The 14,694-nt window shown below is 49.1% G+C and overlaps 1 protein-coding gene across 18 annotated transcripts in view; it reads left to right on the forward strand.

Annotated features, from left to right (window-relative positions):
* Positions 1-14,694, forward strand: part of Sin1 (SAPK-interacting protein 1) — a 132,203-nt gene that overhangs the window by 86,137 nt on the left and 31,372 nt on the right. For all 18 annotated transcript variants that reach the window (XM_077706790.1, XM_077706863.1, XM_077706886.1 and 15 more), the window contains one exon: positions 8,763-8,872. In XM_077706790.1, coding sequence (XP_077562916.1) covers positions 8,763-8,872 — 110 coding nt within the window. The remainder of the gene's footprint in view (positions 1-8,762; positions 8,873-14,694) is intronic.

The following is a 14,694-nucleotide window of genomic DNA, read 5'->3' on the forward strand; positions in this document are numbered from 1 at the left end:
GGCCAGCGGCAGATCGAATACAGTGGATGGGAACCATACCCCTGCTTGAGGCATTTCTTCAATATTTTCATCGAACGGAATGGGAACGATGCATGCGTGGGGATAATAAATTGAACCGGAGTTCTTTATTACATAAAAAAAACTGATGAGGGCAGAGTCGACCTCCGGGTGTACCACTTAGCGCAGTAAAAAGCGCTGTTCTTCAATCTCACTGGAGTCGCGTTTCGTGGCGGCATCCTTGTTCTAGATAGGCTGCCTATCTAGAACAAGCGCCTAGATAGGGGCCCTAGATAGGCTGCCAAATATTGCGATTTTGCATGCGCAGTCACTGGAGTACTATCCAAGGAACGTCATCCCACAAAAATTGTTTAAATTCGTTAAGTATTAGCCGAGTTATCGCTCATTCAAAGGGGCCACCCATAAGCCCTAGGGCTCTCCTCCTCTAGTAGCTCCTCCGAAGCACTGTGGAAGCCACGACGTCATCGACCCGGCGCAAGACCACCGAGAGAAGCAGGGCAATCCATCACCCTCCTTGATGTACGTGCAGTCATTGGCTGCGCTAAGCACTGCGCACGCTTTTTTTTTAGCACTCGACACGCATGCTCCGCCCACCAGATTCCGGTTGCACGGTGAGCGCTGTCGCTGTGGTTCGCGTTCGCGGCGCCGCACTGGGCAGTGTCTCGTGTGTCATAGAGGCGCATCCGAGCCAGAAAGAACGGCGTCGGAGCGCAGCAGTGTGGCGGCAAGGTATGGTTGGTGAGCCAGGAGAGAAAGTGAAATCTTTTTTTCGTGTTTGTGCGGCCCCTGCTTTACGCAGAGGTGTAATATTTGGTATACGTTGTCGTGAAGGGGTACTCTAGCGACTGCGCGATTGAAATGGCGATCTTCGGAAGCCCATTTAGGGCCCCTTTAACAGTCGAGTGGACCGTCTGCTTAGACAAGCAGGCACTGAAATCAGCTATCCAACAGTAAAATCGACTGCCCTGCTGCTGGTCGCACAAAAAAAAAAAAGAAGAAGAAGAAGCCACCGGAACTGGCTTGGTTTGGCACACGCAGGGGTAAGACAGCTGCGCATATTGCGCCTTTCTGATACAATTCCATTTTCCTGCGCCAAGCTGCTCCAAAAGCACAAAAATGGCGAAAATTGCGCCAAACTGCTCCAGAAAAGCCTCAACGGCACGGATTTTGATGCTCATGTCAGTTTTGGCGGGGACAAAAGCCTCCCGCATCCCGGTCACTGCTTTTATCGTCGGTCAATCGCAAACACAGAAATGGCACAAATAGAAAGACTGAAACGAAGCAAGCGATAGCTTCTAAAACTCGATTCGCTTGCCGTCCGGGTTCGCAGAAACGGCCTTCTCGATTAGGCATCGCTGTGGCAACAAACATGGCCACCGCCTGATCTGGCTGCTACCAACGCGCTCAGTGCGTATCGCCGATATTTTTCCTGGTTTATTTTGCGCTATCAGCTGAGTTCCAGTCTATTCATTCTATCTGTTGTGGCTCTGAACAGTGACGTTAACGCAAGGATATGGTTTGAGATTGGTACCAGATTACAGGAAGTTGGGCGGCTCGAAAAAAAGTTAATTGAAATGTGGGGCCTCCGACTTCGGCGTGGTTTGTCCTTGAGTGCGAAACGCAGTGCGCGCGTCTATAATCGTGATCGTGAAGTGAATTTTTTGGCTTGTTGTGCTGTTGTAAAATGTTGAGGTGTTGCTGTGCATCGAAGCGCGATCGCGAGCCTCGGGGATGGAACGGTCGACACGAAAGTTGCGGGCTGTGCTGCGGCGCCGCGACCTGTTCAGGCAGCGCCCAATAGCTGCAGGACTACACGGTTGTCATAGAACGCGACTATAACACTTGATGTATGCAAAGTGAAATTTAATGCCAAAATCTAGGTGGCTAAACATTAACGCTACTCAAATGACCATAGGGTGAACCTGCGCCCGGGGGACTGAAACGGGTAGGCTGGTTGGGCTATGCGACCGTTAGCTCGAAGCTGCTCAACTGTTGCCGTGACTACAGTCGTTCGTACAACACAGCCTGGGATTACAAAAATAATAATTTTAGCATTAAAACAGCAAAAAAAAAAACGCCACAATTGTGGAGCCCTTAAATTTGATAACAGTTTTAGCAGTCCGTCTGTTCCGTCGTGTACGTAGTTACCGTGCTCACCGGGACTCGTCTGGGCACTTGGGCATTCGTAGCCGTAGGGGGATTAGTTGCCCGTGCCTCCTCGCCCTTCCGCGCGCGCAGGCGCAGACCGGTCCGGTCAACCCGGTAGCAAAGTAACCAACAGAACAGACGGACTGCTAAAACTCTCTAATGTTAACGGCAGTTTTGTTGTCAGTGTTGCGTGCAGGCGCAACACAATATCACCAGTTAGGAAAAAGGTAGTGCAGTTAGTACTTTGTGATACTCTTAAATTAAAAACTCTTTCAGGTAAGGCTGTTTGAGTGTTCTGTGTATTCAAAACTGATTGAAATGTGCACTTGACCCTGCAAATTGCTGAAATAATGATTTTTTAAGTTCACAAGACGATGTATTAAATGTCCCTAACTGCTCCAAATCAAGATTCTTCTGCTCCAAAATCGAAATTTTGCTGCTCCAAAAACTGCTCCCAAATCTGTTTGGGCTGTCTCACCCCTGCACACGCCATGCTCCAGTTTCCTAGCCAGCACCACGAAAGTCCGGTGTTAACATTCAGTCAAAAAAATTTTCTCCCGAAAGTTGGTCTGTTGTAGCTGATAGTTTGCTGTAGCTGGGTCTGTTATTACAGTGGCTAGAATAGGAAAGTGTGATTAGTGGCATGCAGCGCCTGCGAGGCGCTTTGAAGTCGTCGATAGGGATTTGTGAGGGGGCGCGTGCGATCGTTTACACGTCGCCCGCCGAGGCGCGCGTGGGATCATCTGCAATGTGATTGCCGCTTTGACCAGAGAGAAGTAGCACTGTTTCCTGTGCTGTAGCAAGTCTAAAGGCGCATTAGTGCCGCAAAAGCAGAGCCACTGCTTTGTGCCCGACTTCTCTGCGGGGTACAAGTCCTGCAAAAAGAAACTGTCGTTGTTTGGCATTCTGAAGGACAGGCGTCAGTGTTGGCGCTGTGGCGACGGGGAATACCTCGTACTGAGAAGCAGCTCAAGGAAAACTCCGCTGTGTGCGACCAAAGGTTCATCTCCCGGCACATTGAAGATGCCCGTGCACCAATAAAAATGCTAAGGATGGTGAGTCCCCTGCTGGTGTGGAGTTTAAAGTGCCCCCGTGCTCATTTTCTGTTGAGAACTTGACCCTACCTTTGGCAGCAGGAGGAAAGAACACGCTGCAGTGTTTTGCCCTTCACTGTGGCTTACAGCGTGTGCCCCACTGTGTAGGATAAAGATGAAGCCCGTACACGCACCCCTCAAGACACTGGAAGCATTTACGAAGCATCTGACTAACTACAGACGTCTGCCACACTTCCCGTCCGTAACTATCAAAAGCTTTTTGGCCACCTAGGTGCGCCTTTGTGCAAAGGCATTGAAAAAGGAGAAAGCATATGCCTTTTCATGAAAGGAAGAAGCACTTAAAGCTCAGTTGCCTCACGTAACAGGAAAATCGAAGGCTGAAAACGTTTTCGAGACAATTTGACAAAATACTATGCTTGAATGTGCTCACGCGAAAAAAAAAACTAGCAGCTGAAGGCAAGGTCCATTGAGCAAAGAAAGTTGTTGGCCTAGAGCCTTTGTAATTTTGTACGAATTATGAGCAATTCACCAAAAGTGAGTAGTTTTTGTTTGTTCGTAACGGGCATGTCGAAAATAAAATGTATGTTTACCAGTTACCAGTCAAAAATTTTCTGATTTGCGTTTCATAAGTGTCAGAGCCAGCCAGCTAGATTAGGCTGTCAAAGCGCGCCCAATCGGTCGTAAACTTCGATTGTATTAGTTCTTAAGGGGTTACGACATTGATTGTATCTCAATTTGTTTGAGCATGAAGAATTGCTTTCAAAGAGCCCTTCTGGATGTCGTGCGGTGCACGAATACATTCATACTCCATATTAGCACCGCACTGGGGCTGTCCGCCGCCGTTGCAGCGAACGTGTAAGCGTGTGACAGCGGAATTTCCTCCAAGAGCATCACGTGGGAGTGGCCACGGTCGTCACACTTTCCTATTCTAGCCACTGTACTGCTATGAGCGGGGTCGATTCCACTGAAAAGGCATGGGGACCAAACAAACCAGCAGAAACGGTCTGGTTTAGCCGGAAGTCCGGATCCGCTGTAATGAGCGCAGACTGTGCAAATCGCTCCCGCACCAGCAGCTGCTTATTGGCCCAGAAAATGCCGCAAGTGGGAAAAAGGGGTCCGCACACCATACATTTTTCCGCACTGCACATTGTGACATCACAAATCGCAGATGGGGAAACGGGATTGGTGGATCTTGTCGAAGCTCTCTTCTGAAACAGACAGTCAGGCATGGACATGCAAGTTTAAAATAAATGTATGCAAGAACATTTACTGGTCATGTGCTTTTTAAAAGACAAACTTCATCTAATAAACATTAAAAAACATGGTTCCTCAGCCCAGGCGATGTTTCAGTTTCGATTTTGTTGAAATGTTTCGCCTTGCATGCAAGTGCAGTCAAAAGATGCATGCATGCAAGTGAACATGAGGGCCGACCATACCTGCTGACCACTAGTGCCTATATGCATAAATGAGATAACAGATAACATTAACCCGATACACTTGAAACGAGATGGCCACTAACTTTGATCAATGGTGCACGTATTTTCAACACCTGCTGTTAGAAAGCAGCACCTCTTAGGCATTTGTGGGGAATCTTTGCTGGCTGCAGCATGCCTAGCCAATTAAGAGCAGTGGCTGGGTGGCCAATTTCGCTGTGCGCCTCCACACCAAGATGACTTCAAAAAGACCCTTTCTGATTTGGCACAGTGAAAGTGAAAACCAATGAGAACAAGCTTTTGGGAAGATGACAGCGATCGAGTAAAGTTGCGCTCAGCTCGCTCTGGGCACTTTGTGCCATGCTCGGAAACCTCATAAACAAGTGGAATGGAAACACAAGCTATAATTAATTATTTATTGGCAAACAAGAGGTCGTTGGTGCCGGACAAAAGCTGAGAAAAGCCGAGAGAGCTGCGAAACGAGTCATCCTTTGTTAAAACGAAAAGTTTTTCAGCCTACAGTGCCCCATTAATGGCCAAATGATCTTCTCGCACAACTGTTATACTGGAAACAGGCAGCGCACAAAACACTGGGATATGAATGGAGACAAACACAAATGCAGCACTGTGTTTCTCTCCTTTGTTGTCCCAGTCTTTCGTGCGCTGTTTTGTTCTCTTTCTTTCTTCTTTTTTTTTCCCCCAGTAGGAATACGTACCAACTAGCCAACTTGCCATCTTTGTGCAACATTCTTTGCCTTAATTTCTTCAGCAAATTTCCACTTTGCCAGATGAGTCTTATTTTACACTGCAGCCCTTTTTTTGGTAGTAAATATTGAAATTAATGGCGAAAGGTTACTCCTGTTTTTCAAATAACTTTTGGGTGGTTACTCTGGGTGCTGCCGTTTCTGTGTGCTAACATTGTGGTGACACCTCGGTGACTTGGTCGAAACAGATGCTGTGTGGTGTCACAAACATAGAAACTATACTCGGTTACAACTCAAGAACGGCACCACCTCATGTAGTGTATCACTCCAAAGCGCCGGACCCGTGACGTCAGTGCGCGCGCGTTTTGAAAGGGGTTTGCTATGAATGCGTGATATGGTCTGCCTTGTCTCACGCAGTTCGTTTGTCGTCACTGGAGTCATTTATAAGCATATTAAGTCCAGAAAATCACGGGAACGGCTCACGCCATGTTCAAAATATTCCCAGTAACGCCCTACTTGCGCCGCGCGGAGAAACGTCCGGCTACGGTGATAAGGCACAGCGGCAACTTCCGGTGCCGTTTTTAAGTTGTCACCGAGTATAGGACAATATCTACATAGGTGCTTCATCGCATTTCCTAGTGCACCTGGGCACTGCCACGCACCAGTGTTTGCACGCAGTGCACCAGCTGTTGCTCCAGGACAGTGAAGCACCGGTGTTTTGCCCGCCAAACCACTTGTTTTGCCTGCCTCCCACTCGGCGCACCCGCGGCAACGAATTGCTAATGCAATGCACCCGTCAGCCTAATTTGCCATATAATTGCCACATTTGTGGGCACCATCTTCCTAGTGCACGAGTCCCTTGACGCAGATGCAGTGCTTCAGAAAGCCAATACGATGTGCTGTACTATCGCATTCATGCAAACACAGCTAATAGGGCTGACGTCCTTTGAACCAAAAAAACTAATGTAAGTGTTTACTAGTATAGATGTATAGTTAAGCCTCGTTGCAACAAAACTGAAGGGGCACCGTGATTTGCTTGTTATAACCAGTTCGTTATAGCCGTAGTGGGCATTTATGCAAATATGGGGCGCTGTACTTGCCCAAAACAAGTAGCGGGCGAAATTGCCGCATGGCAGTACACAACAAAAAATAAGGGCATTACATTAGCGCACCTGCTTTATTGCAGTTCAAAATACATAATTCGTATGCCAAACAGGCTTAGCTGCAAAGAAGTTCATAATTGGACGTAGATGCATCTTTCTGATGCAAAGGATGGCTTGCTCAACCTTTTGTCATAGCCGCCTTCACATTCCAGCATCTTTCGCTTCCGGCCCGGTGCATTCGTGCGGCATGATAGAAGGTCAGGCCGAAGCAGTGGAAGAAAGAAACACTCACACAGCTTCAGCCATGTGGCTCCCGTGGCCGTGCATGCCGCGTGCATTGGCAGTGTGCCGGGCACAGTGAGAGGAAGGTGGGAACGGCTTCGCGGGCGCAGCGGACGCATGGCGCATCGTCCGGCTTTGCGCGTGTTGCGCGAGGGTGCATGGTGGGAGTTTCGAACTGCGAAAAATGCAGTTGTCACCTTGCGCTCTGTCTCAAATCCGCGTTGTGCGCTGCCGTGAAATTGTCTCAAAATTTTATTTTACAATGAAATTTGTTTGTTATGTCCTGCAACAGGCAAATTTACCTAGTCAACACGAGACTTTAAGTAACGGTTTCTGTGGGGACTTTCAAGGGGAATTGCGATTTGCTCGTTATAGCCATTATTTTGTTATAGCCCATATGACGAGGTTTAGCTGTAGTCCTAGTACCGTATTTACTCGCGTAATCCTCGCACTCGCGTAATCCTCGCACCCCTAATGTGAGCCACCAAAACTTGAATTTTTTGGTTCCTCGCATAATCCTCGCACCCCCAACTTTGCAGCGGCGAAAGTTGCCTGCTCGCGAAACCCGCATGGTGCACGCGCTCTCCAACGCGCGCCGTCCCCCGCCGCCTCTCTGTTCGGCGGAGAGCACTGTGTATCCAACGCCATCCAGGCGCCCTAACAACCTGCATGGCTACTCCCTAACAGGCGCCCTAACACGCTACTCACACTGTCCTTGAGCCGGTTTCGCGCATGTTTCGCGTGCAGCCCGCTGTCGTGTCGTCGTGTCGCCGTCGTGGTCCCGCCGTTGAGCGGCAGCAGTCAGTGAGTCACTCGCGTCAGTGGTGGATAGCTCGCTGCCGTTTTGAGAACTTTTTGATCTAATTGTTTTGTGCTTGGTGCCGCTTCGCCATGGGGAGGAACGCCAGCTACACTGCCGCTTTCAAATTGAAAGCGGAAGAGTACGCGATCGAACATGGCAACCGTGTCGCAGGCAGGCACTTCCGCGTCACCGACTTCAACGTGCGTTACTGGAGTAGGGCACGCACATACGACGACGAGATAGGGCGCGCGCCAGAAAGCAAAGGCGGCAATTTCATGATCGCTGATCGACGGGAGACTGTTTACGTTGTAAATAATAAAATAAAAAGAAATAGCTGCTGTTGGCAACACTAAGCTTACCTATACAAAAACGACCGCTACATTTAGCGGAATTGGCATAAGGCAAATTGGCAACACTGTGCACCGGATTTTTTTTTTTTTTTTTTTTTTCCCCGCATAATTCTCGCATCCCTAACTTTGCATTGACTTTTCCGAAAAAAAAAGTGCGAGGATTATGCGAGTAAATACGGTACTCATCCAGCCAAACATGCTAGCTCGCCTTTGCAGCATTGTCAGAGGTTGACTTCTCCTTGTGGTTGTTGAAAACAACTTGAACGTGGCATTGGTGTCATGCCAAGGAGAAGATGATGAATTAGCTTAAACACAGAGTGCATGTACAGTGGCCCGTCAAATGCTTGAAGCAACAGGTTCAGCACTGTGGGGAATTTCTGTTCAAACACACCCAAGAAGAATGTGTCCCATTTTGAAGGGAGTTCCTGTAGAAAATTACCTGCATTTTGTGTGTAAAGGTGGCACAGCAACAGGAGTGCCCTGTGCATCGAGCCATATGGCGAGATGGGAAATGTTTTTGCACTAGGAAACAGTGGCGGGCGCGAAATGTGGGTAAAAATGTAGCTTGCACTGCCAGCCGGCACGGTGAAGTGGCCATTTTTGTGAGGGTCATGTAGGAACTGTGTATCTCATACTTTCTGATGGAGGCGGAAAGCGAAAGCTCCCGTGTGTCAATATTTCAGCGCACATCAGAGAGATCCTCGGGTGGTCAAAGTTAGTCCGGAGCCCAGGTGCCCCTTCGGCACACCAAACGCCACAGCCAGTCAGTCAGCCCAGTTATGTCTCGCACAGGACAGGGGGTTTCTGTCGGGACGAGGGCGTCCAGTGCCGCCGCCTGACACAGCCTCTGCCCCTTTTCCATGCTAGCCACACCAAGGACGGCTTCACCAAGGTGCAGATCCCCAGCGCGGACGCCACCCTGCGCGAAGTGCTCGACCAAATGCTCAAGAAGCGCAAGGGCTTGCTGCGCTCATTGGGTGAGCCCCCTCCACTCCACAGCTTGGCCTTTTCCCCTGTGGCCATCCCTGCACAGTGTTGAAACTCTGCCAAAGCTTGATTGTATAACTTAGTGCATGTAGTGAGGAAAAACTTTTGGCTTTACCTCAGTAAGGTCCTCTGCTCTTCATTGCTTATTTATAACATTTCTGATTCACAGGATAGTTTTCAGCTGCCTTCAGCTCTCTCGGATTACGGAGGGAAGTAGCACTCCGGTCGAAGGGAGAATGTCAGCTTTTTCTGCACATTCAGTTATGTTCACTCAGGTTGACGCTTTCCTTCACTTGACTGTGCTGCTGCCTTATGCAGGTATTCTTCACTTCTAAAAAAATTTAAACAGAAATTGCCCGGTTTCATGTGGCGAATGCAGGAGGTTTCACTCCAACAGGGGAGCACCGCATGGTTGTTCTTGGTTAAGCACATAAGTGCAATTTCCACATGCGCACAGGAAGTCACCCACGGCTGCAACTGCAGCATCGCAGGACTTTGTTTGAGTACTTCGCAAGTGACAGATCTAGTGCTCTTGCACTAAAACCCATACCATTTCCGGCACCAACCAAACGGTATCAAACCAGCTCAACAGGGGTTTTACCAAGGAGTGCGACAATCGAATGAGGTGGCACAGTGCAGTGCACCAGGAACATTTCTGCCAGCAAGAAAGGTGCGCCCTCCACTTTCTTCTGGCTTGGCATCCTTTCCCTCGGGTTGGCTGCATACATAAGGCGGGTTCTTCATGAATGGCACGGCCAGGGCTCTCGTGCCAGAAGAAAAGATGGGAAACACACTTTCCAGTGGCATTTAGTTTTGAACAGTGCACCTGTCAATATCTGGCTGGCCACTGGCCTGGGCCAAGTGCTAAAGCCTTGGTGCCCTGTGACGCATGCATTGCTCTCCGTTGGTAAAACGGTCAGGCGCACTACCAAGCAGTAGTTGCAGTGCCATGGTGTGTAGATTTCATAACCGTATTCCGGGTGGAATCTTGCTCAACGTTGTATTTTGTTTCCTACAGATGTACCCACTGCTTGAGTAGGCACAGACATGTAGAAAATTACCTCAGTGCCTCGAACGCTCTTTTGCGCAAAATAGCTGGTTGTGCAGGTTTCATGTACATGTGCAGCATTTCTCATCTGGTCTTGCCAGCATGTCAGCGGCCATCCCAGGGGAATTTATAAAAGGCAACTGCCCCCCCCCCCCCCCCCCCCCCCCTCCAACCCCCCCATCCCTTGTTGCTTGTTGTAAGTGCAGAGCACTTTAAGGGTCCACCCTGACGTCGTAGCTCGTCCGCTGTCACGGTATCACGCGGCATCACACACCCAAACAGGGCCACATGGCGTCACGCACCCAAGCGGAGGCCTTGAAAATATACCCGCTTGTCCCTCTAGTCAGCCTTCAGGCCAAGAGTTAACAGCATATTTGAACAAGCGGTTTATATAGTCATAACCATTTGAAACTCCTGAACCGCTGGCACTTGTCATACGTCCCCATTATTTAGCGCAAAGAAAACTGCAGGTATATTTGAGGCAACATATATATGTAATTAACCGGCAGCCCCCACGTCCATTTAGTTAGGAACGCTCGTTCAGTTGGTTTTTACGATAGTAAGTGAAAAAACACGTCCAAAACTGCGCAGTAAGGCTCTGGCATGTGCGAGATGAAAGCAAGCACGAAAAGAACAGAACGCCTGCTCGTAATGTTCCAGGCGGAGGGCGTGCGAGCATTGCAAAGGTGGGAAATTTGAATTGCATTGGACAAAACCTCCGTTCAATTCATCGAGAGAGAAGTGAGACAGGGAGGGGAAGAGCACGAGGGGTGGTAGCAGTGGGCGGATAACGACCCCACAGCCCCTCTGGCGAATCACTGCTCGGCACTTCCGACAGCTTGCACGTTGACTGAAACTGCTTTAATTTTTTTAAATCTCATCTTATCACATTTTTGCCCCTGTTAAGAAGACACCAATGCCTTTTACATCGTTTCGACGACCGTGCATGAGCACAGACAGCTACAAGAACTTTGGGCTGTGGTAGTGCCACACATTACGGGGAAAAGAATCTTGCCATTGGCTGGTTTTGGTGTTTACCGTGAATTGCACAGGTGTCATTCACTTGAAGACAGGCCGTTTTTAGGCAGTCTTTTTCCTTTATCTTTGTTGTGTTGGTAATGGCTTGAGAGGGCATGTTTCCGTCTGTATTGGCCCAGAAAGGGTTTCCCATAGTCCGGAAACGAAGTAGTCACTTTTGCCATAGGATTAGCAGCAAATAGTGTGAGAAGTACTGCTTGTTTCTTTGCATGAATACAGGTGGTGCCACTTATGAGCTGTTTCGAGGCTGCTCTGTGTTATGGAGACCGTCCAGACCGGAGTAGATTTTCCTTCGGCATAACAATTTCCACCTCTATGGTATTGCAGTGGAATCTCAATGATACGATTCTGGGGGATACAAATTTTGGGATGATACGAATTTCTGAAAAGTCTTGACGAAATTGCATTGTTTTCAATGGGAAAAATTTTGGCTGTTACGAACGGACCTGCGCGGCCAAGCGGACGATACGAATGAGCCAGCGAGGCGCCTGATTGCCAAGCAAGCAAGCGACGGCAACGCAAGGGTTCTCTCTCCCTCCGTTGTCACTCTTTCTCCGGGAACGACCGGCCTGTTGTGTGAGTGCGCGCGGCGCACCAAGTCTACCACGGTCATGCTGCCGGAGAGAAGAACGCCTTGATGGCCTTGGGCAGGCACTGATACAGTCGGGAAACGATTCGATGTCACTCAGTTGCTGGCGTCTCATTGGTCTTGGGTGGGGGACCGCGCCTTCGGAATCGCCACTCCTCACTCTTGCGGTCGTCTGCTCACAGTGGATGTTCAGTTGCTAAGACGCATGTGCAGGGTTTCTACTGTAAACGGGCTTTTCCCAACCAATTTAACCAGGCTGCTGTCAGCTATGTCGTGCAAAAGGAAAGCCCTTTCTCTCCAGGGAAAGCTGGAGATCCTGAATAAAGTCGACAGCGAACCGAAAAGGAGGCACAGCGACTTGGGAAGAGTTCAGCCTGCTGCCATCGACATTGTGCACCACTGTTGGGCAATGGGACGTGATTTTGCAGAACGTGCGGCACTTCGGAGTGAACGTCAAGCAGGCCAAGACAGCCCAACATGTCAGGCTTGAAGACATCCTCCTGACGTGGTTAAAGGAAGTGACTGCGGCTGGAGTGAACGTCGACTGAAAAGTGCTCCTGGAGAAAGCCGACGTCGTCGTCCTTTCGCTTGAAATTGAAAACTTTCAGGCCTCCAGCGTGTGGGTTCACCATTTCAAGCAGCGGCATGGTCTTGTATGCAAAACCGTGTGCGGCAAAGGAAAGAATGTGGACGACTCAGTGGTGAGCGACTGGATGGCTGGCACGTTGCCAGCGCTTCCATCAGAGGGCGAAACCGTGCAAGCCTTTAACTGTTGCGGTGTGCAGTGAGCTTCGGCACCCCGAGTAAGGAGATGAGTGCGATGTTTTATGCGCTCCAGAAAGGACTGCGCGGCGACATGGAGGTTTAAAAAAGCAGAAACACATCACAAGTATCTTCACGCGAAAGTACGAAAAGAAATAAACGAAAACTTTTTTTTGTGTGTGTGGGCTTAATTTTTTGGTCTGTGTTGGTTCGTACGAGTTTCAGATGATACGAATACTGTTTTGCGGTCCCGCGAGATTCGTATCATTGAGATTCCACTGTGTTTATGCATCTGTCTTTCTCTGCACTGGCTTTGCATGTATAAAACCAAGTCGACCAGACCAGTTCGGAAGAAGGCAGCAGGAGTCGTACAGGAAAGAGCTTGTTTGAGGTCCCAGCAGCCCACTGTACCGCCACAATTTCTTGTGTGTTTGTGTTTCAAGCCATTGCTCCTGCTATGGCCCTGTTCACCCCTCGCCACCACCTTCGTCCCAGTCACAAATATTGCCAGTTTGCCTGTGGACTGAAAGCTCGTGCCGTTCTGGGAACAAAAAAAGGTCGTACAGTGGAAAATTGCACGGCGTCTGTGCAAGTGTTTCATTAGTGGTCTTTTCATAGATGATGTGCACAAGGCCGTTCCATAGGCCCGTGTTTGAATTTTTACAGCTTTTAAGAAAAAATGGTTCACTGTCGAAGGGCATGCTTGGCCCTCCAGGCAGTGAACGCAAAAACACAGGTTGCATGCACGCTGTATCTGTGGCTTTGGGGTGGCGCTGTGCCTCTTGGTGGAGGCAAAACAGTGACTCGCATAATATAGCTCACAGGCTGCACAAGTCATCCTTTCCAAGGTCCGGTCTGGTTACACCCTGGCAGCAGCATGCTCAGAACACTAAACACAGGAACACGCAGGTTTCACCCAAGCAACTTCTCCACTCTCAGTGCAATCCCCAGCGATCAGCCACCCGCTGTGGTCATGGGGGGGGTCCTCACCACATCACCTCTCCATAGGATTGACAGTACCTGAAACATGCTGTTAACCATGCACTGCTTCAGCTGTGGTCTGTCACCAAGGGGGTCCACCTCACCAGTAAGAATTTAACAGTGAAGACCTCTAACCTTTACTCGTGTTTCCCTTCTTCTTCTCCTTGTTCTTCTTCTTTCTGCTTTTTTTTTTTTTTTTTCTCTTGTATAAACTGTAAGTGCGGTGTTGCAGGAAAAAGTATCGAGAAAATGCGGAACGCTTGTGAGTGTGTGCCTCGCAGTGACCGCTGAGCGTTCCTGGCACGCACAGTGGCTTTAGCACAAAAAAGAGAGAAAAAAAAAACTCCAGCGTTGTCGTCTAGTGCTACCGCGCATGTAATGCATGTGACGATGACTACTACTGGGACAGGGCAAAGCTACGACATCACATGTAAATAAACAATGTCAAACTTGTACAAATGCGTTCTGATGTGTCCTTCAGTGTTCATGTAGAAAGAAATCCTGCTGCTTTGCTATGGTTCAAGCCTTGTGCGACTTAGTGCAAGCTTCACCAGTTGAGCTGGTGGGAGTCTACAATGCTGAGGATGACTTTGCATCCACCACTCGCGGCGAAGAAGACGACGACCTCTTCGATGCATATGACGACGATTACTAGGACCACCACTATGCTAATAAACAATGATACTGAAGCTTAACTATGTGTCCGGGAATGCTCACCTGCAACAGCTTCGCCATTCAAGTTTTGCGTGCGAGTGCAAGCGTCCCTGAAGTTTTTTTCCAACTGGCCAGGGTACTTTCCTCTATAATAAATTTATTAATTAATTATGCATTTTAATATTTACGATTGTTTACGAAAGGCAAACCGGACAGGACACTTCACGGGCACGTTCCACACCAACTTTAGTTACTCTCTCCTGAATCAAAGTCGAGTTACGTGGGAGGGAGACTAACAACAAGTGTAATAAAATTCTGACACTGGTACCCCTGTGATGCCTAGTGGGGTCAGGGCTAGTGAGGCATGGCTAGTGGGGCCTGTAATTACTGCGGCCGGTGTTGTCACGTGCGCTCTAGCATCCCTTGCAGTACACACATGGCACGCCATTTACCGCATGGATAGCAATGCCTGTGGGCAGCCTCTGATTGTTCTTTGGCTTGCGTTCCCCTCTCATGGAGGAGCCTTCCTCTTCCCCAAGCCGAGCTCAAACATGCTCATCGTATGTGCTTGGTGAAACCGTTAGCACTGGTCGCAGGGAATGCCTCGGGCTGCGAAGTTGAGATGACTGAATCTGCGCGTGACTTTGCAATCTACCGGGCATCCTGTCACCACCGTGCGCAACAGTTGCATACTACCTGTACTTCTTTAACAATAAAGCCTATTTTGTTGAGGCGTTGGA

This window comes from Haemaphysalis longicornis, unplaced genomic scaffold (genome assembly GCF_048455015.1).
Source record: "Haemaphysalis longicornis isolate Haplotype H1 unplaced genomic scaffold, Haemaphysalis longicornis Haplotype H1 scaffold_1, whole genome shotgun sequence".
NCBI lineage: Eukaryota > Metazoa > Arthropoda > Arachnida > Ixodida > Ixodidae > Haemaphysalis > Haemaphysalis longicornis.